The 25,273-nt window shown below is 37.9% G+C and overlaps 3 protein-coding genes across 3 annotated transcripts; all 3 read right to left on the reverse strand.

Moving 5' to 3' along the window:
* Positions 1–777: 777 nt before the first annotated feature.
* Positions 778–12,239, reverse strand: p4ha3 (prolyl 4-hydroxylase, alpha polypeptide III). The gene is made up of 13 exons (XM_067508616.1): positions 11,975–12,239; positions 10,697–10,851; positions 10,365–10,588; positions 8,910–9,059; positions 8,783–8,834; positions 8,157–8,314; positions 7,732–7,908; positions 5,044–5,108; positions 4,747–4,906; positions 4,592–4,654; positions 4,056–4,124; positions 3,540–3,636; positions 778–3,056 (listed from the first exon to the last, which is right to left on the reverse strand). The coding sequence occupies exons 1-13, from the start codon at positions 12,169–12,171 to the stop codon at positions 2,986–2,988; spliced, it is 1,638 nt and encodes a 545-aa protein (XP_067364717.1). The 5' UTR covers positions 12,172–12,239; the 3' UTR covers positions 778–2,985.
* Positions 12,240–14,666: 2,427 nt separating this feature from the next.
* Positions 14,667–15,575, reverse strand: LOC137129517 (odorant receptor 131-2-like). The gene has a single exon (XM_067508755.1). The coding sequence runs from the start codon at positions 15,573–15,575 to the stop codon at positions 14,667–14,669; it is 909 nt and encodes a 302-aa protein (XP_067364856.1).
* A 4,275-nt stretch (positions 15,576–19,850) lies between these two features.
* Positions 19,851–20,816, reverse strand: LOC137129562 (odorant receptor 131-2-like). The gene has a single exon (XM_067508843.1). It carries the CDS (start codon positions 20,814–20,816, stop codon positions 19,851–19,853), a length of 966 nt encoding a protein of 321 aa, XP_067364944.1.
* Positions 20,817–25,273: the final 4,457 nt, after the last annotated feature.

The following is a 25,273-nucleotide window of genomic DNA, read 5'->3' on the forward strand; positions in this document are numbered from 1 at the left end:
GAGTTTCTGCTGTAGTGGCGGGGAGAAGATTGTTACCTTTTTAACTGTAACTTTGTAGGATTCTGTGTCAAAATTAGTCTTTAAACTGTATTGATTCAAAGGTTATTAAAATTATAGTTTTAAAATTTTGCTCCATTTTGCTTTAGTGTCAGGTAATTAAACTCTAGTAAAAAAAGACAAAATAAGCCTACTGTAAGGCTGCAGCTAGGCTTCTGTTAAAGGCTCCAAATTAAGGGAACCTGAGGATAAAAACAAAAACAAAAACGTAATGTATTACTAGCCATTGTGCTAGTAATACATTATTATTAAGTCTCCATTTCAACAACTGCAGGAGGAAAATTAAATAGTTCTTTCCTTCTTTAAAACTGTTAATATAGAGTTTATTAAAATATAGTTTATCAAATTTTCTTCCATTTTACCTTAGTGTCGGGTAATTAATTTCTAATATAAAATGATAGAATAAGCCTACTGTAAGGCTGCAACTATTTTAATTATCAATAGCTTTAATCTGACTAAAGGTGATTGCCTTTAATAACAGAGTTAACAAAGTCAAATTGCCTTTGCTCCAAACAAGAGTCAAAAATCTTAATATATTTACTCTTATAGAAAAGTGAAAAACATCCCTAGAAAATGAATATTAAATCACTTAGTCGACTGATATTAACTATTAACTGATAACTATTATCATCGAATGAGCTATAATATATATTAAAACCATTTAATTAAAAACAATGTCTGATTAAAGTACACATTATAAACCATTTATTTGAGCTTTTAATTCATTTAATTTTGAGGTATACTTTTTTTCCTGTTCAGACGCACAAACACTCTTGCAAGTCCATTGTAATGCAATTTCTCTACCTGTATGCTGCCTTCCTTACATCACCAGTAGAGGGAAACATTTATCTTTCCATTACAACAACACTACTCACTAACAAGACAATTGATTTTAATTCTCTTTAGAAACTGACATTTTAAAGACTTCCAAGGCATTTAGCTCAGCATTCAACACCAAAAAACCAACTTTCCTCCGAGCTCTCCCAGATCTACTGTATGTATCCCTCTCCATCTGTCCTTGGATCACCAGCTTCCTCACTAACAGGACACAGTAAGTAAGGATAGGAAGGTAGTATCTTGCTGACAGATTGAAACACACACACTGCACTTTAAACACATAAGTAATTGTGTTGAAACTTCCACAAACAGGCACCTGGGTCTACCTTTGTTTATCTTCCCTCGCTGTGTTAGTCATTCACAGTAGATAAGACTAATCTTTATTATGACTTCCATTTTTCTTACATTTTTGGGCGTAACTGCTTCGGCATACTTTTAGCTAGATAAAGGATATTATTGCTTGATTACAGCCTTTTAAATTTCTTTTTTATACTTTTTAATACTTTATACTTGTAAAAATTACATCATGACCAATGACATCACATAATTCCCTTTGAAGTGTTTAAGGCTAACTGGCTTTAAAGTTGACCACATCAGTATAAAGGAAGCGACATTTCATTTCAGCCATCTCAGCAAAAACAGTTCAGCTTTTTTCAGCATTGCATTCACAGGCCATTTTCTTTTCAGAAATGCTTTATCTAGGGTTTTTGTCTGTAATTGTCATTGTTACATTGTCTGTGTTGTTATGTCTAGGAGGGCTACTGTACCAATGACTAAAGAAAATGCTTTGTATGTGTTAGCATACTTGGCAAATAAAGCTGATTCTGATAAAAACAGTAGCAGTGTAAACCTATGAATTAGTCATATACTTCTGCTGTTTAGGGTGCACACATGAATGTGCAATAGGCCTCCCGTACATAGCTAGTTGGTAGTAATCATAAATGGCCACTTATTTAGCGATTTTTATCCAAAGTGCTTTACAATGTTGCTTCTCATTCACCTATTCACACACACACAGCACCTTGGAGTTCAGTGTCTCGCCCAAGGACATATAGCCAGGACCAGCCACATAGTCAGAACCACTGACCCTGTGGTACGTGGACGACTGCATTACAAACTGAGCTACAGCCGCACATGGTACTATTTGCTTTGTGTGACTGCGTATCTTGATGGTGTGTCATTTTTCCAACGCTGCAGTGAGCTACAAACTGCATCATATTAAGGGCAAGGGAAGGTTTTATTGGGTTAGAAAAACACTGCATCTTAAAAATCATAAAAATGTTATAAAGAGTACTGTATGTCTGGAGCAGGCCGGTTCCCAGTCACATGGCCAGTAGATTAGTGAGATTAATGACAATCAGCCTTTGGAGCTCAATATGACGCTGACAGAGCTGGTTCATCAGTTCCATTAGACAGTCAGTTACATCCAACCAAAAAAGGTTCTCCCATCAGAGGTTGCAATGACCACATCGTTCAGTTAGCTCGGAATAAACAGGCACACGCACAGTGAGTGGCGTACTTGAGTCATAGTCGGAGTCAGAGTTACCAGTTTGAACTGCAGCACAGAACTGAGAGATGACCAAACATGGAAGAACTTCAACCAAAATCTTAGTTGATAATCTACAATGTATCAGCTGAATGGGGAAACATGAACAGCCTGCCTTTGTGACACAGAGGTTAATCCTAGTCAAACAATTCTTTCTTTCTACAATGTGTAAAGGTCACACACATCTGCTTGTTCCAGTTCTTTATGGAAGCAAAAAAAAATGTGTTTAATATTTAAATCCAAAAGCAGCATTTATTTCTTAAACAAGAGAGCTTATATTCTCTAGAGGCAAATGTCTTCTACACAGCCTCTCAACTTTGCATTATCCATGTCCACTGCAGTAGAGTCCACTATATGCTCCAGGCTCCCTGGGGGTCCTGAGGTCCAGTCACAGTCTAAGACTGTCCCTCCATGGCTCTCACCTCCCCTGCATATGTGGTCACTTTCTGGCTGCCTCTATCTCACCACCTGCAAGTGTGCCTCTCAACTGTACTGCAGAGGCTGATGCTTTAACTCCAGAGAAACCCAGCTTATGCTCCACATCCTCACTCATCAGGATTCAGGCTGCAGCGATGTTGGAACTCTTGGCCGTACTCATGGATCCATTTGTTTGCCACTGGAACACACCAAAAGATCCAAACTTTGCTTCAATATCTTTAAGGCATAAAAGCAGCATAGTTAAAAGTTTGACCTCCCCTTTTTAAACTTTTGGATGGTTATGTGAAATACATCATGCATATGGCTGCTAAGAACAACACAGCTACCCGATGATTCTGCAGCTGCTGTGCGATGATTAATGTCCATCTGTTAGTTCAACTGGGTCCCTGACACACATTTTAGCATTGGGATTTTAAAGGTCTGGGCCAACCAGCAGCAGATGTTTAGCTTCCAAGGTATCTGAATGACTCTGTAACATCTCTAAATGCATAACGCAGCACAGATGTGAACTAACTGTCTCACATTAGCTGCTGTATAACAGGAGCACTGGAAAAGAAAAATGAATATTAGGTGCTGAGGCTTTCTGTCACATATATTCATCACCTTTAGGCTCCTATTGTCTGTTTCATGACATTATACCCTGAATCTGATTTTATTTTACCCCATTTGTCTCCAATGAGCACAGGGCAGCCAGCATGCAGGGTGTCTTCATCTCCTTGACCATTTCTGCGAAGATTCCACCAGAAGATCGCAGCTTTCTGTTATATGAGAAGTAAGAAGACGCAGCACTTATAAAATATAATATGTACAAATGGAAATTGCATGCTTTAAACTAAAGTTGCAACTATTGTTTTCATTATTTATTATATTAATTAAAAGAGGAACTTCACCAATTCTATAATGTTGTTCTAATTTAAAATCTAAACAGTGCCTTGTTAATGGTGAGTTTGAATTCCATAGCCAGATAAATTATATGATTTAGCTCATATATAAGTTTCAACTATACAGTAGGAGTATTGTAGTTAAATAAAATTTAATGTCTGTTGTTTCTGCTCTGATCTGACCTTTTAGCATTTCAACAGCTGCTTCAGAGGATGTGAGGGAGGCAAAATAAGATGGGGAATAAATCACACAAAGACAAAATTCAGCTCCTCTTAGACATTCAGAGTGTGTTTACCTCCACGACAGGAACGCTGAAGTTGGCGTAGATAAAGGCCGTGGAGCCACCTGCTTCAACAGGGCTGAGCTGTGGAAAAGACACATTCCTTCTGAGTGGTGTCTTGTGTTTATGTGCTCATGTTATGAAAAAGGCACTTTGTCTGCTTTTCAAAGGCTCATGAAAGGCTATAACTTTGGACATCACTATACAATTTTATTTAAATCTTCATATTGTATTGTTATATTAACAATAGCAATAATATGTTTGTCAGTTAAAGGCTCTTAAACGTTTCTATGAATGATTATATGAGACAAAACTAGAACTTAGTTTAAGTTTGTTTCAAGTTATTAAATAAATAAAAGTGTAATTTATGCATTGATGTCAGATCCTGAATCCAGATCCAGAACGTCTCTCTTTCAGCACTCATGGCAAAGGCCTGACCTCCTTGTTTTTAATTTAGATTTTGGAACAGCAAACAGGGACCTGCCCAAGAACGTCTGGCTGCTGTCAAGGCTGCACAGAGTCTGAAGATTTTTAGGTATGACTTCACTCACATATATCATAAAAGTTGCCACTCGATTCCCAGTTTTTAGCTTGAACACAGGACTCGAAGGTGACTGGAGGTAAAGAAATGTAGACGGACATTAGAAAGCAGCAGAGATGTGAGCACAGTCTATCAGGTGTATTATAAGACGGGCCATCAACTTACTGTAGCATGGTCGAAGTGAGGCTCATAATGGCCACCAATCCCATAATTCACCACTTGGAGGTACTCGCCATATGGATGCTTTACATTCAGCCCAGTGAGCATGGAGATCTTCAAGTCCAGTTTCCCAACAATGGAGTGTGCTGAGCCCTTCAGCCATGCACTAGAAATAAAACATATTCATAAGTGATTTCTCCTTTAAATGCATATGATTTTTATTTTACCATGACTAGCCTTCTAAAAAAGCTAACACCAATCTCATAATTTCTAACAAAAACTACACGATATAAGTATTTGTACCTCTTGCTGATGCGATAGTCCGCTGTTGCTTGTTTCTCTCCAGCTGCCACCACTGATCGTCTCAACTTGTTGTTAAAGACAGAGGACAGAATCTTATGTTTGTGTTATTATTAATTGGTACTCACAGTGTCAGATGGCCAATTGACCCATGATATTTAAAGGCTATTCAACAAAAACACGAACCTTAGTCTAAACCAGATACCCTGAGCACTCCCAAGCCACAGACCCCCACGACCATGAGTCTAATGCCTCGTCACCTCAAGGGTCTCATGCCATGCCAGTCCCACCTCCAGTGTCTGCTCACACCATGCCAGGCCCACCTCTAGAGACTCCTCATACCACATCCCTTTCAGGGTCCCTCACCTTGCCAGAGTCTGCACTCACCATGCCACCACCTGGATAACCCGGCTAAGCTCCAATGCCTGTTTCTGCCCACTGTTCAGTCAACAATCTCACAACTGACCCTGCCCACGGCTCAGCCAACACCCACATCCAAGCTCACTCCAAAGGCCAGAGGCCAGCTTATGGTCCATCTGCTCCCTTTCCCCAGCTGGTCAAAAGGACAACTCAATTGCAGTTCATGTTCTTGCTCACGTTCTCCGGCTGGACAATGACAAAGCAGCTGCAGTTTCTATTCCTATTCCCTGACTGGGTGATGACAACGCAGTCGTGATTCCTGTAAGTCGAAGCTGCCTTAATACTGAGCATGTCATTTATTTGTACTATAGAATGGTAACACCACATTCTGCTTATTTCATGCACGTTTTTCATGCAGCGTGTACATAAACTCTCAGAATGTTCCAAGCAGCAGACTACCACAATATTTTGGATACATTTTGCAGACCAAATGCCTGATGACATCCACACTTGTATGACCACATTACTTTTTTCAACACTAAAGTTCTTACAAAAAACAAGAATGAGACTGCTAAAAACTAAGACAACTAACTATTTCACACAATAACAATGAATAATTCACAATACATAAACAGATTTGTTGACCCAAATAAGAACTGTTTTCCTCCTCCTCATGATTAGTGAATCCAAACTAATACCCTGTCCCAGGCATATTTTCAATAGACCCACAAGATGACATAATGGTGAAATAAGTACAGGGGTTTCCATCTTAGCAAAGGATGGAAAAGTCATTAAACAATGCCAAAACCCCACAGAAACTATAGGAACTCAATTACATGTTTCGTTGCCCAAAAAAAGAGGGAAAAAAGAAGAAGCAACTTTGTGTTTGGATAGAAGCTCAGCAGGGGCAGTTTAGGGCATCAAGCCAAGTTTTCATAGTAATGTATCCTTCATTCCTTTAAGCCTTTCTAGATATTTGGAAGCAGACCAGCTCTTTGTCTATAGGTTCTTCCCGGGATCTTTCCAATAGGACAAAGTTCACAGCTGGCCACAACCCAAGCAGCCAGCGAGCCCCACAACCCAGCACATAATCAAGTAATATGTGAATGTAATATGTTTAGAGAAAAATGCATTCAATGCAGTCAGTGCATTCAAAGCCAGAAGAAGGTAGCACCATCTAGATTGTTACTCTATCATTTATCTGAAATTATTAGACCTTTATTATTAATGCATTCGTTTGTAGGCACTATTTTACTGGTGTATTGCTTTAGGGTGGAGCTAATTTGGTAGTTTATACTTACAATTTAGCCTTTTACAAAGAGGCTGCAAATAGTTTTATTTAAAGACATTTTTCAGAAAAACTGCAGTGACTACAACTGTTACATAGTAGAAAGACAAATACTTAAATAAAGATTTTTCAGTTGTGGAGCACAGAAAAAGCTGTGAAGAAAAAAGAAAGAAAAACTTTGCACTTGAATACATGTAAACTGTACAGTGTTGCTTCTTAGGTAGTTTATGAAAAGACAGAAATTAAATAAGATGTCCACTAGTGGCCATGAAATACATCTCAATCTGTTGGAATAAGAAAGTTTCACTCACTGACATCAAACACTGACAATTTGGTTACATTTTTAATCCCAATAATGGAAAGCAAGCATCTGGGATGATGAAGATTTCTGTGACCTAAAACCATGGACATATGAAAAAATGCAGCCAAGGGCCCCACCTAACCCCCACCCACCCTGCATTTGTTTTGAGTTTGTATGCAGTAATTTTACATTAGTTTTGGATCTGTTTTCAGTAATTTTGCATCCATTTATGGTTTCTTTGCATGTGTTTGCGGTTAGAGCTGAGCTCCAACAAACAAGAAATGTGTACAGTACAGTAACATTAACTTCAGAGGTCTGGGATCTGGCCCCTGGGGCCTCTGATCTCCTGGGCTAAACGAGCAAAACTAACAGTTTAGGGATGGACAAGTAAAAACCAGTATTTCGGGTTTTGGCTAGTGAAACAATCTTTTTTACAAATGGGGGTCACAACAACTTCATGTCTAAACATGTTTTATTCCATTTGTTGATTTGAGCAAACTTAAGCAAAATCTCTTGTTCCTGCTATTGTCAAAAAGACTTTGCAGCACCTCTTTTTGTGGATCCCATGTGGAGAAACAACACGTTGAATTACAAAACTATTTGAATATACAACTGGATTAAGTAAAAACAAAAAGCATGATGTTAATTATAAAAATATGTTCCTAAAAAGCAGACACATTCAAGAGACATTGGTTTATTTCACCCACAAGTGATGAGGAAAATGCGCAGTGGTAGCACTTACCCCTGGTTGGGCAAGTCTCTTGATGTCTTCAGCCTCTGTGTCAGTGATGAAATTGTGGTAAAGAACCACATACGGCTGCATGCTCAGCACTTCACGTCTTATTGGCAGCAGAAACAGCCAAGGACTGTTGTTGGTGAAGTAATCGCAGAAAAGTCTGGGGTTTTCAAAATGCACTGGCTGTTAGGAGAAACAGATGTCCATTAACATCATCCAAGCAAGAATTATTTTATTTTTATTACAATGGTACAGTCCCCACTTAAGTCTTTTATAGAAAATAAAACAAAACAAACTTGCATCTTGATATCTTGAAGTTGAAAATGACAAAACAGTAGTTCTACTTATCACAGATGTTTAAGGAAAATCTGGGCATTGTATTATCTTAGCTCAGATCCCTTCAAAGTAATTTTCTGACGAGTGATGAATACCTGAGAGCCTTGGGTCTGGCAGAGTCGCTCATAAGTGTCCCTGGTCCTTAAATGATTGGACGTAGGTCTCTTCAAACCATCGCCCCTGGGTGGAGTAGCAGCAAACAGCAGTTTCTCATATTTCTCAACATTCTGCAAAACTCTTCTATTCATTGGATCTTAGGAGAAACAGGTAAATGGAGAGGGAGGTCATCTTAGGCTCTATTCTTCATATGTGGGTTGACAGGTTAGTTGGACAATAACCAGAAATTTAGCATGATCCCAGATGTGTTGGTTCTTCCAAAGTGATGTTGAGCTTAGTCAGTGTAAAAAGAGATAAAATCTCAGATTTAAAAGCTGTTGGACCCAGAAGTCCTCTAACTGTTAATGCACTGTTGTTTAGTGAGTGACCTTGCGCAGTTATTCAAGATAATAAAATCCAGCGTTTCTAATCCAATTCACAAATGTGTTTGAAGAACTGACATAACCAGATCCAGGATAAGTATATCATTATTTGATCTTGGATCTGTTAAACCACATACAAAGAATGGGGCCCTGTTCACTGAGGCAACCAGTACTGAGGATTAATCGGGGATGCAGCACATAAATGATTAAGGACGAGGGACAATTTGATTGAACATATTTACCATAATGCAGTAACTCCTGAGACAGACTCAGAGCGTAGGAGACATTTCCTGTCTGAAACAATGAAAAAGATTATAGGGCAGTGCCAGTCATCAATCATCAGCATTTCCTATGTGTTCTTCTACCTACTTTGAAGTGAGAGAAGGCCAGGTGGTCCAAAGCATCCTCTAAAGTCCCCTCATTCTCAGGGCTCCACTTGCCTCCTGCTCCTCGGAAGAGATGCACCGACTCCTCCAGCCACTTCACCGAGTGGTAGTAGTCTTCCTGCTCGTAGGCCACCTGTGGCAAATAGTATTTGTCACTAGAGTAATCAGTGTTCAGTCATAGGACTGGAGGACCAAATATCAAAGCCTTAAATTTAGGAGCTTTTGTGAATGGTTGGTTGTATCTGACACTTTTCATTTGGCCTTTTATAGGGCAAATTCACACTTTTGAAAAATAGAAACCAGCAAATAATTAGACATTTTTGCAAAAAGATAATTTTAAAAGTTACACATGTCTGGCTCCTCAGTTGAGAACAACGTGGATAAAGACACGGAGTTTAACATGTTTGCTTTGCAAGAAACATCTTAAGCAGTATTATTAGATTGAGAAGTCTTTAGCACGGAGTAGTTTGTGCTTTAGCCATTTTAAAACCCCTTTTAAATTGGGTTTGATTTGATTATTTAGGTGCTGACTACTGGCCTGACACCAGCCACATACAAACAGGACGGCATGTGGCTTTTTTTTTTTTTTTTACAGATTTTCTTTCAGATTTCCAGCTGTGTAGAAATAAAGGCTTCACTCTTTGCTTAAAGCACATCTGGTGCATGAGACAGTGTCTTTTCCATACAAGAGAATGTCTCTCCCACACACCATCCTGCCCCTTATACATCCCACTGTACATAAGCAGGGGAATGCATTGTGGGGAAACCTTGTTTTTCTGTTCTTCTACTTGTGTAGAGTAATATACAAAATGGACTGCCAGACACGCAATGGGAAGACTTCCATTTTTTTTTCAGGCAGACAGTCTGGATTCCCACCCCACAATGACTGACAGGCCTATGGAACAAGATCTTCTTAAGTGAACTAAGTTTTCATAGCAACATAATCCAAATGGCTTTTATTTTTATTTCTTTATATGAGCACTGGTAGCTTATTTTATGCAGTAAATTGACTCAGGAGGAAGATAGACTCATAAGCTAAAGCTGCTACATTATTTCCTATGCAGTTTAAGATCATAAAAAATTAAATACATTGTTGAAGATTAAACCGTGGGAACAACGGGGACCTGTTACTATAAAGTTGTGTCTTTTTAGACCCTACATGCACATTACAGATATCTGTTACTAATATTATCCTTTTTTGTTTTTCTCTAAAAAAAAACAAAGGTACAAAAAATATGAAATCGCCACGCCACAGATTTACTGTGGCAGGTTAAATCTCCCTATCAGCCAGCTACAACAATAAAGTGCTAGGTAAAATGTAAAGTAACATACAATCACAGAGGCCATTTTTTGTAGTGTATTGTACTTTTGATACTTTAGGTATAATTACCTCAACACAATGCAAAGAAACAATAAAAGTAAATAGTGATTTGTGCACCTTTCCAACCAGAAAGCAGTCATCACCGGACAGTGGGACAGACACAGCAGGCATGTAGATATCAAAAGGCTTTCCATTGGTGACTCTTTGGAATCGACCCATCACGAGGCTTCCTACTTGGAGAGCATACACGTCCTGCAGCCTCATCAGCCCATGAGCAGCCCCCTGGAGGTCTTCCAGTTTGGGCAGATCAGCTTCTTTCTTCTTTAAACTGGACCTCAGGGCTGGGCAGGAAAGGCCAAAATGTGAGCTGGGGGGTTAGGTGGTGACAGAAGAGAGAATGGTGGGGGGTTGGGGGGGTTATCTACACCAGATGTGGGCAGGGAGCCAACCTTGTGCGTTCTCAAGGGCCTCATTGCTGTAGACGACGTTCAGCCACTCCGAATGCAGCCGCTTGATCAGGGTGAATGCTACCAGTGGGTTTGCTGTCGCAGTCCCCGGGCCTTTGTAAAGTTCACTGTGCAGGTCTGATACTTTAGCGTAAAAGCTGCATGAAAGATCACAGATGGTGGTTACAAAACTAAAGATGAGACAGTGAGTACCTTCAGGTACCCCAGTAGATTTAAATACTGTTCAGAGAGGAGAATGTTCTCATCAGCGATCTTTATTTGAGTACTGTATTATGTTTCAGCAATATGGAAAAAAGTCTAAGCATAATAATTTTTTTTCTCTACTGGACAATATTGGTAATTATCATGTTATAGTTTCAGATGTTATTCTTTACTTGAAGAACCATTTGTCATTTTTTATAGAATTATTTTTTTTTACATCATTTGTATTATTGTATGTTTTTACCCAAAAACTGTCTTTATTACACAGCTGTTGTCTAAACACAGGGTTTAACAAGCCACTCGCCATGTTGTGTGCTATTTATCAGAAATCTGAAGGCCGTGAATGTGGCAGGAGACGGGCCTTATGAAAAAACAGTTGGTCTGACAAATCTCAGACAAAACGTATCAAAACCATTAGGTAAAAAAGCAGGCTAAAACAGCTTATTTGACCACAAGTCATGTTTTGAATTCCAAATTCTAAAGGTTGTGCCCATTTGGGGAGGATGCTTAGATGTCAATAATATGGGTTTGGACAAGAAAGTACTGTGACAGCTTACAAGTCCTCTTAAGTACATTATTTTACTCCAACCCATGTGTATGTAATAGGTAGACTGAAATGTTGAACGCTGCATGCACTTTTGATATGGTCCCTAACTTCAGCCTGTCATTTCCCTTTGAGCCACTAGAACCCTGGAGCAAAGCTTTTTAAATAACTAGGCTTCAGACACGGATAACGGGGCAAAGAAAACACTCATGTCTGATTGGAAATTTTTTGGTCCGTAATACAACAACAAATGGGGTGGAGATTAGTTTTCTCACTTGAAATCTATTGAAGATGTCTGAATATCACTGTTCTATGATTGATCCCTTTGGGGAGCAGCTCCGTGTTTGGTCAGTGCATCATCGTCCTCGTTTTTGTCTATTAGGAGAAGAATTTAAGCACAGCCGAGAATTATTTGATTTTTTCTGTAATTCTCCACAAACAAACCTCTTGGTGGTGCATATTTGCAACCTACAACTGAAAAAGTGTCGGTCCGTCTCCAGTGTGTCACCACTCACCGTTTGATGTCCTCCAGCCTGTCCAACTCATGGTCAATGTATGTCCTCAAACACTCGATCAGCTGCCGTTCAACACCAATCAGCTGCTTTACGTTCAAAAGCGACGTATAGATTTCTGCTGAACACACTGAGACCACAGCTAGAGTCAGGAGACCCCAACTAAAGTAGCCACATGCAGGACACTTCATCTCCAGCATAGAGAAAGGACTGAGTGTATGTCTGTGCTCTTCTCCCTGTTACTGCAGATTTGCCTCTGGCTCTGTCTGCGGGGAACTCCCTCAGATCTGGGATCGGCTTTCACTGGGATCAGCCCGCAGCCTGGACTCTTGACAGATCAATTAGTCTCTGGTCACAGCCGACTGTTCAATTTGCTCTTTAATAACAACAGTTCAGTCCTTTTCTCATTAAATAGGTTACACTTTCAGGTTTGCAATGAAAATACATTATACACATATTGATTCATTATTTATGTGTTCCTTCTAAAATAGACTTAACTTTTAAACTAAGTGGGCAAGTGGGGAGATTTATTTTGAGTTTGGAGTCACAGTGACACCTGCCGGAGAAAACTCTGTACAACAACCAAGATGCACAAATGGAGCTGTGCGGGAAAAGAAATGAGAAAAGTCAAATATTGCTACGAAAAGTTTGTTTTTGGTTCATTTTTATGTTATAAGCACTAATCGTATTGGAAAGTAGCAAAGAATAAGACATCTTATTATAACATCTTATTATAACATTTTATGGTTATTATTGTTATGTTCAGTTAATTATAATAAAAATGATATTATTTGCATAACCTGTGAGCTAATTTGAATAAAGCACTTAAACAGCAATGCCCACATCTTATTATTATGTGTGTCAGTTAAATATTTGAAAAGTGTAGCTTGTTTAACGCAGTTCCTGAATCCTCATGGTCAGTACAATGTGCTTATATAAAGCGATTCTTCTCAAAATCTGCAGCTTCCCTGTTTAATTGTGCATCCATTCTGTCATTATGCTTGACAGTTCAGTCCAAGGTGGCCTCTGACACGGAGGTTCACTTTGTTTTAGCAGCTCAGGAATGTTTTCTGGCATGATTTTATGATCAAAACCGCCCATATTTCAGAATAAAGTGGAAAACCAGTTGTGACAATATGGCTGTAGATTGTTGTATCATGTTCCTTTCAGCAGTTCTCCTCCATCGATCCATTATCTGCAAACACTTATCCTGTATAGGGTTGCAAGGGGGTTGGAGCCTATCCCAGCTGTCATTGTGCGATATAAGTCCCCCCTGGACAGGTCACCAGTCTGTCTCAGGGCCTTGTTCCCATTTGTATATAATATTGCTCCTAAGTATAGGAATAATTTACAAAGTAGTTGATGCAACCTGGACATAGATAACTGGCACAAAATGGAGAGAGAGATTATTTGTTTATTACTAAAATATATCCTACTCTATCAAGAGATGGAAATTGTAACAGGAAAAAGCTTAAATATATCTTACTTAATCAAGAGTTGTTAAGCTTCTCTCCTACTGTATCTTTAAAAATCTCTTTACAAGTCTATTGCTGAATTCTTTCCTACGTATACGTGTTTTTGATCTAAGTCATGAGGGGCAAACTTCGCCATTTTCATTGCGTACAAAGGTATATTTAAAGTTTATTATTAGTATATTTTACTAATAATAAACTTTAAATATACCTTTTTTAATATACCAGAGATGGGACATACACACTTCATTTGTCACACTTGTGTTTCTGCATTTTCAACTAAATATTCACTCACTGGCCACTTTATTAGGAACACCTGTACAATCTAATGCAATGCCATGCAGCAGCTCTGCCATGAATTCTACTTTTATATTTAGGTTGAAACAGTCAGAAAGGTGATAATTCTACTCAGTTTTTATTATTGAAATTGTAGCAATAAAAATCTTTCAATTTTGTTTTTCTAAATTGTTCATTTAATGAAACTGGGACCCACTTAATCTTCATCATCCTGTCTTTAGCACAGCCTACATCTTGTCTTATCAAAGACAAAGGAAAACATCTGTTGTGTGGAAAAAATAATGAAATCTGTTTTAGTGTAATTCAACAAGTTTCTGATTTTATTAATGTTATTTTTTCATTGAAAGACTTACAGCACAATGCTGTGTCATTTTCAATGACTGAATTTGTCTGAAAAAGTTGCACATAAAAAAAAATAAAATAAATGAGGAAGACTTTCCTAGAAAGTGTGATTTTTTCTTTTTTTTTAACGGTACCTCAACAGGCCATCTCTTTAAAGTGCTGGTGTTAGAGGTTTGGTTATAGTGAAATTACATTGGAAAATAAGACACAATGACATAACACAACACAAATATACATAAAAAAATACATAATTTGTATTTTATCGTCTATTTTGTGTAATGACTGGTTGAAAAAAGAATCTGATCATTTGACCACAAATGAATGAAACATTTGCATTTGTTGATTTTTTTTTGCTTTAACATTAAAACATTTTGCTAACAAAATGTCTAACTTTTGATCTTCTCTTTCAGACGTCAGAGGAGACTGAGGTATTGAAGCAAATGAGATAAACAATAATGAGCAGGATAAACAGGAGGAAGATAACAACAACACAAAACATTTGTTCTAGTGTAGAATAAATAATGACATTCAGTGAAGAAGCAAAAAAGTTGTTCTGCATTAGGCTTCTGACACTGGGTTTGACTCTATTTGAGCAGCAAAGTTTTCCAAATGTAGCTCCTGAGACTCTGATCCCTTAAACCATAAATAAGAGGGCTGAGAAAACGTGGGATGAGGATGAAACAAAAATAATTAAAATAAGAGATGTCTTCTGGCAACCAGTTAGCACGTAGCACTGTGAGATTTTCAGTGATGGGAATAGTGAAGGCCAACATGCACAGCAACAGCTGAAAGCCGTGCAGCAGCACAGTGTGCATGGCTTTGCTCACAGATGTCCGGTTCTGTCTCAGCTTCCTAGTTTCCAGCAGGATTCTCACATATGTAACGAGGATGATGACGGCCACTACTGCAAAGCAGAGTATGTTTACAACAGCTTTAAACAATGTCTGTTTTGGAGATGAGTTGACAATGGCAGGCTTGCAAACCACAGAGGTTGAGAAGATATTCACAGAAGGGTTTTGTTGCCCTATGGAGTACTCAACGATAGGGAAGATACAGCTGAGAACCCACAGAGACAGAATAATGATCCAGATACGATCTGAGCGCCAGGCAGGTGGACACTGCAGGGGGTAAATGATGGCAACATAACGCTCCAGTGACATGGTAGCCAGGATTAAGGGAGTGTTCTGGAAAGTGGCAGTAGATATGAACAACAAAGGAAAACAGTAGACAAGAGCAAATTTGACCTGAGCCATGACCAAAAGGAAGAGTAACACAGAGAAGAGGAGCTGCACAGTATCATTGATCAGCATAGAGGCAAAGAGGATGTAACGTGAGGTGTCCAGGAACTGGCTGTGAGATGCAAAGATGTGCAGCATGACAGCAATGCAGCAAAGGAAGATGCAGAAAAAGGGGATAACTACACAAACCTTGATGATCACAGAGAGGCTTCTGGGTGAAGTTGCATTAAATGGAAGTTCAGTCAGATTCTGCATTTTGTAGCTGTGAAATAGAACAAACATGAGCTAAAGTTCATACATATAAAAGTAAACTAAAGAAATCCACCTTAACTCATTTATGTTGTAGAATAAAATGTGAAATCTTAATAAAACTTAGTTAAATATCTGTCACTCAGATTAACAAACACATCAATTAGAAATAAAAAGATTATTTTGTCATTACTGAAAGAAAGCTCTAAGATTATGAAAGAAAAATAACATTTTGTCTGCAAACGGTTATTTGACCCACAATTGAGCTCTCTACTTACCTAAGATGGTCTTCATCAGAGAGAATAGCTCAGATATCTTTGTTTCGTATCATTCAAATGTCTCTTTGATGAGCAACATCTCTGGGACATTCTCCCCTTATCTGAGGTGTTAGGCCTCATTTAGATTCATTTGACTCAGACCTGATTCCTCAAGAGATGCCGTCATTTGACGTATCGTCATACACCATTATGTTTCTCGTTAGCAACAAATTTCAGCAGGGACATGGGTTAATGGGCTCTAAACCTGTGACACATAAACAAGTCCCCAATTTATGGCACAAAAATAACCTACATACCTCCTAACACATGTGATGTTCCACTGAACTTTGTCAATTCTGCATTTGCAACAACTTAATCCCCTCTTAAAAAGCAAACATGTATTTGTGTCACAATACACAGCCTACATGGAAAAGCATGGCCTTAATGCACCACTTTTATCCCCAAACCATAACGAGTGTCACAATGCATAAGTGTGAGATATCACGGAATATACACTTGCATAACACAATTTTTGATACACAATGAGTTAGTACAAATGTTCCTTCATGCAAAATTAATTAAGTTAAAAATGTATTTATCAAGGGCGATGCAACATTTTGCACTCATTATTTCCATTATCATAATGGATTTTTTATATCCATTCCTTGACAATTTTTGTTACTTCTGATGATGAAAACACACGTATAATAGCTGAATGTGCATTTTTATTATTTAGGTTTAGAGTTTATTTTACATTGAAATTGCCTGTACATTAAGGGGATGCAAACTTAACCCTAAACCTAAAATAATAATAATAATAATGCATATTAAGCTACAAATGTTCTGTCACCAAAAATTAGAATTAGTGATAAATGACAGTAACACAAGTAATGACAAGTTTCTTCTTGGTGTCACACTTGGAGACAAACAAAAGACACAAAGGACTCATGTTTGTATTGAGTTGATATGATGCAAATATTGTCTTTTGTAGGTTTGGTTGTTATGTTATCAGGGGGATCAAACCAGATCGGGGCCACACATGTAGAGTTCAGCTTGGCATTGTCCTGGTAAAATTCTTAACAGCTTTCCAGGAAAAGATGTTTCCTTGATGACAGCATTTGTTTCTCTGAAATCCTATTAAATCCCTCTACATCGATGATACTCATGCCATAGGCACTGATGCAGCCCCATTCCACAACAGGTGCTTGCTTTAGCACATTTCACTTATAATAGTCTAAAACAAACTGAAACACAGACTCATTGGACCACAGAACATGTTTCCATTGTCTTTTGGTGTCTTTGACATGAGCTTGAACACGGTGGTGTTTCTGCACAGAAGTTATGCGGCGACTCCTTGGGTGATAGAATTTAAAGTTGTATTTCTGAATGCAGCAGCAGATGGTTTTCCAAAGTTCCTCTGAAACCATGTGTATGGTGCCCTGAGAGCTCAGGACACTGCAAATGGAAAAACACATGCAAAAATCCTCTGTATGTAACGGGTAGACTCAAATGATTATTAAGAAAAGGGGAAATGAGGGTAAAAGGATTTTATTTTGAAAGTATCTTTAATGTGTGTGTGTGTGTGTGTGTGTGTGTGTGTGTGTGTGTGTGTCCACTGTAAGCAGACTTTACCACAAACTCATTTTACCATTTAAATGCAAAAATGTTGAAAAAAGTATCAAAAGGCTTTTGTTTTGAAAGCGTGTTTGCTGTGTTTTTGTCTACTGTGAGTAGAATTCACCACAAACTCATTTTATTTCAATTCAATTCAATTCAACTTTATTTGTGTGTGTCTCCACTGTGAATATTAAGGGAGAAGAGCTGATAAAGATAAATTGTTTGGACACAGCCCTGAGGCTGATCACATGACCTAATGCAGCTGTGTCCGTTGACATGACAACAGCTGCTGCGAGTCTGCTGACTCACTCACATTTGCAGAAGGCAGGCTGTGAAGTGCTCAGACTTTGCTTCGCAAAATATGCAAAAGGTGAAAACGTATTAGTCCTATCAAAGAAACTGAAAAACTGTGAGTGGCAGAAGGTTTCACCGGACACGGTGATGTACTTTACGTAAAGATACTCATTAAAATGATTTTAAAACAGTCCCCATTTGTGATTTGAGGAGAAGTTCTCGACCTCAGTTATGATGGGCTCCAATAGGAGTTTCAGGCGGCACTCTCTACGCTTCAGGCCAAATAAGTCCTGTCACTATGAGAGTTACACTTCCTGAAAGAACACAAAAAGCCTACATTTTAATTTATAATTATTCAAGGAAAGAAAAGAGTTGACTGAAGAAAACAAGTAAAAGAATAAAAAAGTTGCTAAAAGTGGAAGCTGAAAAGTTAAAGTGTGTGTGATATTACTCACTCTAGCTGCCAACATTCTGCAATACACACTAATAGAGAAGTTACAAATTCACCAAAGTGTCTCAAACTAAAACTGCGATTATTCAAAAACTGTAAAAGATATCACAAATCTGAATGGAAGAGTAATAGCTGAAGAACTTGTGACTTGCTGAAAGTTTGAATGGTTTCTCTAGGCAGATACAAAATAGCTGAAAAAAGCTAAACATTACAAAAAGTATAAAAGATATTAAAGCTGAAGGGAAGCAATAATGTCCTTAATAAGCTGAACATTTTAAAGTTTGAACGATGTTTCTAGCTGAAAGTATGCTAAAGTACCTAAGCACCACACCTGAAGCATTCACAGTAGAATGTTTGCCGTACTGTATATATGTTCAGGTAATTATAATAAAAATGATATTATTTGCATAACCTGTGAGCTAATTTGAATAAAGCACTTAAAAAGCAATGCCCACATCTTATTATTGTGTGTGTCAGTTAAATATTTGAAACGTGTAGCTTGTTTAACACAGTTCCTGAATCGTCATGATCAGTACAATGTGCTTATATAAAGGGATTCTTCTCATGATCTGCAGCTTCCCTGTTTAACTGTGCATCCATTCTGTCATTATGCTTGACAGTTCAATTGAACACTGGCCTCTGACACGGAGTTTCACTTCGTTTTAGCAGCTCAGGAATGTTTTCTGGCATGATTTTATGACCAAAACCGCCCATATTTCAGAATAAAGTGGAAAGCCAGTTGTGATGATATGGCTGTGGATCGTTGTATCGTGTCTGTTTCAGCAGTTCTCATCCATCGATCTATTATCTGCAAACACTTATCCTGTATAGGGTTGCAAGAGGGTTGGAGCCTATCCCAGCTGTCATTGTGCGGTATAAGTCCACCCTGGACAGGTCACCAGTGTATCTCAGGGCCTTGTTCCCATTTGTATATAATATTGCTTTTAATTACAGAAATAATTTAGTTGATGGAACCTGGACATAGATAACTGGCACAAAATGGACAGAGAGATTATTTGTTTATTTACTAAAATATATCCTACTCTATCAAGAGATGGAAATTGTAACAAGAAAAATCTTTCAGTTTTTTTCAAAATTGTTCATTTAATAAAACTAGGACCCAGTTAATCTTCACCATCCTGTCTTTAGCACAGGACAACATTTTTTTAAAAGTTCTTAGACAAGCCATGTCTATAAAGTGCTGGTGTTGCAGGTTTTGTTATAGTGAAATTACATTGGAAAAGAAGACACAATGACATAACACAGCGCAAATATAAATGTGATAGGCTCATTTGCATATTTGCTATGTATCACTAAATGGCACAGGCATATAGCACAAATTGAGCTTGAAGCAGTTCATATTATTAAATATATTTAGTATTCTATCATCTATTTTGTGCAATGACTGGTTGAAAGAATTTTATCTTTTGACCACAAATTGTATTTTTTGACTGAAACATTTGCATTTGTTGGTTTTTTGCTATAACATTGCAACATTTTGCTAACAAAATGTCTTATTTTTGCCTGTGATCTTCTCTTTCAGACGTCAGAGGAGACTGAGGTGTTGAAGCAAATGAGAAAAACTATAATGAGCAGGATAAACAGGAGGAAGATTACAACACAAACAACTTGTTCTAGTGTAGAATAAATAATGACATTCAGTCAAGAAGCAAAAACGTTGTTCTGCATTAGGCTTCTGATGCTGGGTTTGACTCTATTTGAGCAGCAGAGCAAAGTTTTCCAAATGTAGCTCCTGAGACTCTGATCCCTTAAACCATAAATAAGAGGGCTGAGAAAACGTGGGATGAGGATGAACCAAAAAAAATTAAAATAAGAGATGTCTTCTGGCAACCAGTTAGCACGTAGCACTGTGAGTCTTTCAGTGATGGGAATAGTGAAGGCCAACATGCACAGCAACAGCTGAAAGCCGTGCAGCAGCACAGTGTGCATGGCTTTGCTCACAGACGTCCGGTTCTGTCTCAGCTTCCTAGTTTCCAGCAGGATTCTCACATATGTAATGAGGATGATGACGCCAACTACTGCAAAGCAGAGTATGTTTACAACAGCTTTAAACAATGTCTGTTTTGGAGATGAGTTGACAATGGCAGGCTTGCAAACCACAGAGGTTGAGAAGATATTCACAGAAGGGTTTTGTTGCCCTATGGAGTACTCAACGATAGGGAAGGTACAGCTGAGAACCCACAGAGACAGAATAATAATCCAGATACGGTCTGAGCTCCAGGCAAGTGGACACTGCAGGGGGTAAATGATGGCAACATAACGCTCCAGTGACATGGTAGCCAGGATTAAGGGAGTGTTCTGGAAAGTGGCAGTAGATATGAACAACAAAGGAAAACAGTAGACAAGAGCAAATTTGACCTGAGCCGTGACCAAAAGGAAGAGTAACACAGAGAAGAGGAGCTGCAGAGTATCGTTGATCAGCATAGAGGCAAAGAGGATGTAACGTGACGTGTCCAGGAACTGGCTGTGAGATGCAAAGATGTGCAGCATGACAGCAATGCAGCAAAGGAAGATGCAGAAAAAGGGGATAACTACACAAACCTTGATGATCACAGAGAGGCTTCTGGGTGAAGTGGCATTAAATGGAAGTTCAGTCAGATTCTGCATTTTGTAGCTGTGAAATAGAACAAACATGAGCTAAAGTTCGTACATATAAAGGTAAATTACAGAAATCCACCTTAACTCATTTTTTGTTGTAGAATAAAATGTGAAATCTTAATAAAACTTAGTTAAATGTCTGTCAGTTAGATTAATAAACACATTTATTAGAAATAAAAAGATTATTTTGTCATTACTGAAAGAAAGCTCTAAGATTATGAAAGAAAAATAACATTTTGTGTGTAAACGGTTATTTGACCCACAATTGAGCTCTCTACTTACCTAAGATGGTCTTCATCAGAGAGAATAGCTCAGATATCTTTGTTTGGTATGATGGGCAACATCTCTGGGACATTCTCCCCTTATTTGAGGTGTTAGGCCTCATTTAGATTCTTTTGACTCAGGCCTGATTCCTCAAGAGATGCCATCATTGGACATATCGTCATACACCATTATGTTTCTCGTTAGCAACAAATTTCAGCGGGGACATGGGTTAATGGCCTCTAAACTTGTGACACATAAACAAGTCCCCAATTTATGGCACAAAAATAACCTTCCTTGATCAAAGTGTACATAACTCCTAACACATGTGATGTTCCACTGAACTTTGTCAATTCTGCATTTGCAACAACTTAATCCCCTCTTAAAGCAAACTCTTATTTTTTGCTAACATGTATTTGTATCACAATACACAGCCTACATGGAAAAGCATGGCCTTAATGCAGCTCAGTGTTCTTGTTTATGACCAGGGTCTTTTTTAATTCCAAACTAACTGACTGCTGTTGCTGGGAGAAAATGCACCACTTTTATGCCCAAACCATAACGAGTGTCACAATGCATAAGTGTGAGATATTAAGGAATATACACTTGCATAACTCTGCATTCCTATATTTTGAAAACACTTAATGAGTAAATTATTTTTGTCACTTCAAAACAATTTTTGATACATAATGAGTTAGGACAAATGTTCCTTCATGCAAAATTAATTAAACGTTTTTAAAAATGTATTTATCAAGGGCGATGCAACATTTTGCACTCGTAATTTCCATTTTCATAATTTTTTATATCCATTCCTTGACCATTTTTGTTACTTCTGATGATGAAAACACATGTATACTAGATTAATGTGAATTTTTATTATTTAGGTTTACAGTATTCATTTGTATATTTTACATTTAAACAGCCTGTACATTAGGGGGAGGCAAACTCAAACCTAAAATAATAATAATAATAATGCATATTAAGCTACAAATGTTGTGTCATCAAAAATTAGAATTAGTGATAAATGACAGGAAATGACTGTTTCTTCTTGGTGACGAACTTGGAGACAAACAAAAGACACAAAGGACTCATGTTTGTAGTGAGCTGATATGAGGCAAATATTGTCTTTTGTAGGTTTGGTTGTTATGTTATCAGGGGGATGAAACCAGATCGGAGCCACACATGTAGAGTTCAGCTTGGCATTGTCCTGGTAAAATTCTTAAAAGCTTTCCAGGAAAAGATGTTTCCTTGATGACAGGATTTGTTTCTCTGAAATCCTATTAAATCCCTCTACATCGATGATACTCATGCCATAGGCACTGATGCAGCCCCATTCCACAACAGGTGCTTGCTTTAGCACATTTCACTTATAATATTCTAAAACAAACTGAAACACAGACTCATTGGACCACAGAACATGTTTCCATTGTCTTACGGTGTCTTTGACATGAGCTTGAACACGGTGGTGTTTCTGCACAGAAGTTATGCGGCGACTCCTTGGGTGATAGAATTTAAAGTTGTATTTCTGAATGCAGCAGCAGATGGTTTTCCAAAGTTCTTCTGAAGCCATGTGTATGGTGCCCTGAGAGCTCAGGACACTGCAAATGGAAAAACACATGCAAAAATCATCTGTATGTAACGGGTAGACTCAAATGATTATTAAGAAAAGGGGAAATGAGGGTAAAAGGATTTTATTTTGAAAGTATCTTTAATGTGTGTGTGTGTATGTGTGTCCACTGTAGGCAGACTTTACCACAAACTCATTTTACCATTTAAATGCAAAATTTTTTTTAAAAAGTATCAAAAGGCTTTTGTTTTGAAAGTGTGTTTCCTGTGATTTTGTCTACTTTGGGTAGAATTCACCACAAACTCATTTTATCATTTCAATAATTTGAAAAAAGTATAATAAAGGCTTGTATTTTGAAAGACTGTTTCCTGTAGGTCATTAATTTCAAGTCATGCTACAATAGGAACCTTTTATGTCACAACCACTATGTACAGCAGAGTGTTGCATTAACTTCCTCTCAGTGACTGTAGACTATTAATAATAAATGCTGACCTGTTCTGCCAGGAGGAGAGAAAATGGCCGACCTGATAAACAGCCTCCATGGGTGGAGCAGGAGTCACTATAACCAACACAGTTAATCAGTCAGTCAGAAATAGCGCTTGTAAAACCTAGAATGCTTTATTATGTTGTCTTTCTCTGTTTTTGTATTTGTGTGTATGTGTGTGTCTCCACTGTGTATATTAAGGGAGAAAAGCTGATAAAGATAAATTGTTTGGACACAGCCCTGAGGCTGATCACATGACCTAATGCAGCTGTGTCCGTTGACATGACAACAGCTGCTGCGAGTCTGCTGACTCACTCACATTTGCAGAAGGCAGGCTGTGAAGTGCTCAGACTTTGCCTCGCAAAATATGCAAAAGGTGAAAACGTATTAGTCCTATCAAAGAAACTGAAAAACTGTGAGTGGCAGAAGGTTTCACCGGACACGGTGATGTACTTTACGTAAAGATACTCATTAAAATGATTTTAAAACAGTCCCCATTTGTGATTTGAGGAGAAGTTCTCGACCTCAGTTATGATGGGCTCCAATAGGAGTTTCAGGCGGCACTCTCTACGCTTCAGGCCAAATAAGTCCTGTCACTATGAGAGTTACACTTCCTGAAAGAACACAAAAAGCCTACATTTTAATTTATAATTATTCAAGGAAAGAAAAGAGTTGACTGAAGAAAACAAGAAAAAGAAGAAAAAAGTTGCTAAAAGTGGAAGCTGAAAAGTTAGAGTGTGTGTGATATTACTCACTCTAGCTGCCAACATTCTGCAATACACACTAATAGAGAAGTTAAAAATTCACCAAAGTGTCTCAAACTAAAACTGCGATTATTCAAAAACTGTAAAAGATATCACAAATCTGAATGGAAGAGTAATAGCTGAAGAACTTGTGACTTGCTGAAAGTTTGAATGGTTTCTCTAGGCAGATACAAAATAGCTGAAAAAAGCTAAACATTACAAAAAGTATAAAAGATATTAAAGCTGAAGGGAAGCAATAATGTCCTTAATAAGCTGAACATTTTAAAGTTTGAACGATGTTTCTAGCTGAAAGTATGCTAAAGTACCTAAGCACCACACCTGAAGCATTCACAGTAGAATGTTTGCCGTACTGTATATATGTTAAGGTAATTATAATAAAAATTATATTATTTGCATAACCTGTGAGCTAATTTGAATAAAGCACTTAAAAAGCAATGCCCACATCTTATTATTGTGTGTGTCAGTTAAATATTTGAAACGTGTAGCTTGTTTAACACAGTTCCTGAATCGTCATGATCAGTACAATGTGCTTATATAAAGGGATTCTTCTCATGATCTGCAGCTTCCCTGTTTAACTGTGCATCCATTCTGTCATTATGCTTGACAGTTCAATTGAACACTGGCCTCTGACACGGAGTTTCACTTCGTTTTAGCAGCTCAGGAATGTTTTCTGGCATGATTTTATGACCAAAACCGCCCATATTTCAGAATAAAGTGGAAAGCCAGTTGTGATGATATGGCTGTGGATCGTTGTATCGTGTCTGTTTCAGCAGTTCTCATCCATCGATCTATTATCTGCAAACACTTATCCTGTATAGGGTTGCAAGAGGGTTGGAGCCTATCCCAGCTGTCATTGTGCGGTATAAGTCCACCCTGGACAGGTCACCAGTGTATCTCAGGGCCTTGTTCCCATTTGTATATAATATTGCTTTTAATTACAGAAATAATTTAGTTGATGGAACCTGGACATAGATAACTGGCACAAAATGGACAGAGAGATTATTTGTTTATTTACTAAAATATATCCTACTCTATCAAGAGATGGAAATTGTAACAGGAAAAAGCTTTCCGTTATTTTCTAAATTGTTCATCTAATGAAACTGGGACCCGGTTAATGTTCATCATCCTGTCTTTAGCACAGCACACATCTGGTCTTGTAAATTTGTTTTTTTTTCCCCATTGGTTCTATATATTTCTTTACACCACTTTTCAAAACATTTATTATACATGTCGTTTGAGACAACAAACTTGATTGGATTAACTATGTCAGACAAAAAAAAAAAAAAAACAAAGAAAAGAAAAAACACACCTTATCCTAAGTTAAGAAACATTATCAAAGACAATGGAAAACATCTGGTGTGTTGAAAAAATAATCAAATCTGTTTCAATG

This window comes from Channa argus, chromosome 6 (assembly GCF_033026475.1).
Source record: "Channa argus isolate prfri chromosome 6, Channa argus male v1.0, whole genome shotgun sequence".
Classification (NCBI taxonomy): Eukaryota; Metazoa; Chordata; class Actinopteri; order Anabantiformes; family Channidae; genus Channa; species Channa argus.

What these genes read in the sequence shown, in the direction of transcription:
- p4ha3 (XM_067508616.1), bottom strand. Translation starts at nt 12,171, where the DNA reads ATGCTGGAGATGAAGTGTCCTGCATGTGGCTACTTTAGTTGGGGTCTC. An exon ending in GGCCCTTGAGAACGCACAAG is followed by an intron (nt 10,589 to 10,696) that starts GTTGGCTCCCTG and finishes TTTCCTGCCCAG; the next exon opens with CCCTGAGGTCCAGTTTAAAG. An exon ending in GCTCATTGGAGACAAATGGG is followed by an intron (nt 3,057 to 3,539) that starts GTAAAATAAAAT and finishes GGTGTGTTCCAG; the next exon opens with TGGCAAACAAATGGATCCAT.
- LOC137129517 (XM_067508755.1), bottom strand. Translation starts at nt 15,575, where the DNA reads ATGCAGAATCTGACTGAACTTCCATTTAATGCAACTTCACCCAGAAGC.
- LOC137129562 (XM_067508843.1), bottom strand. Translation starts at nt 20,816, where the DNA reads ATGCAGAATCTGACTGAACTTCCATTTAATGCCACTTCACCCAGAAGC.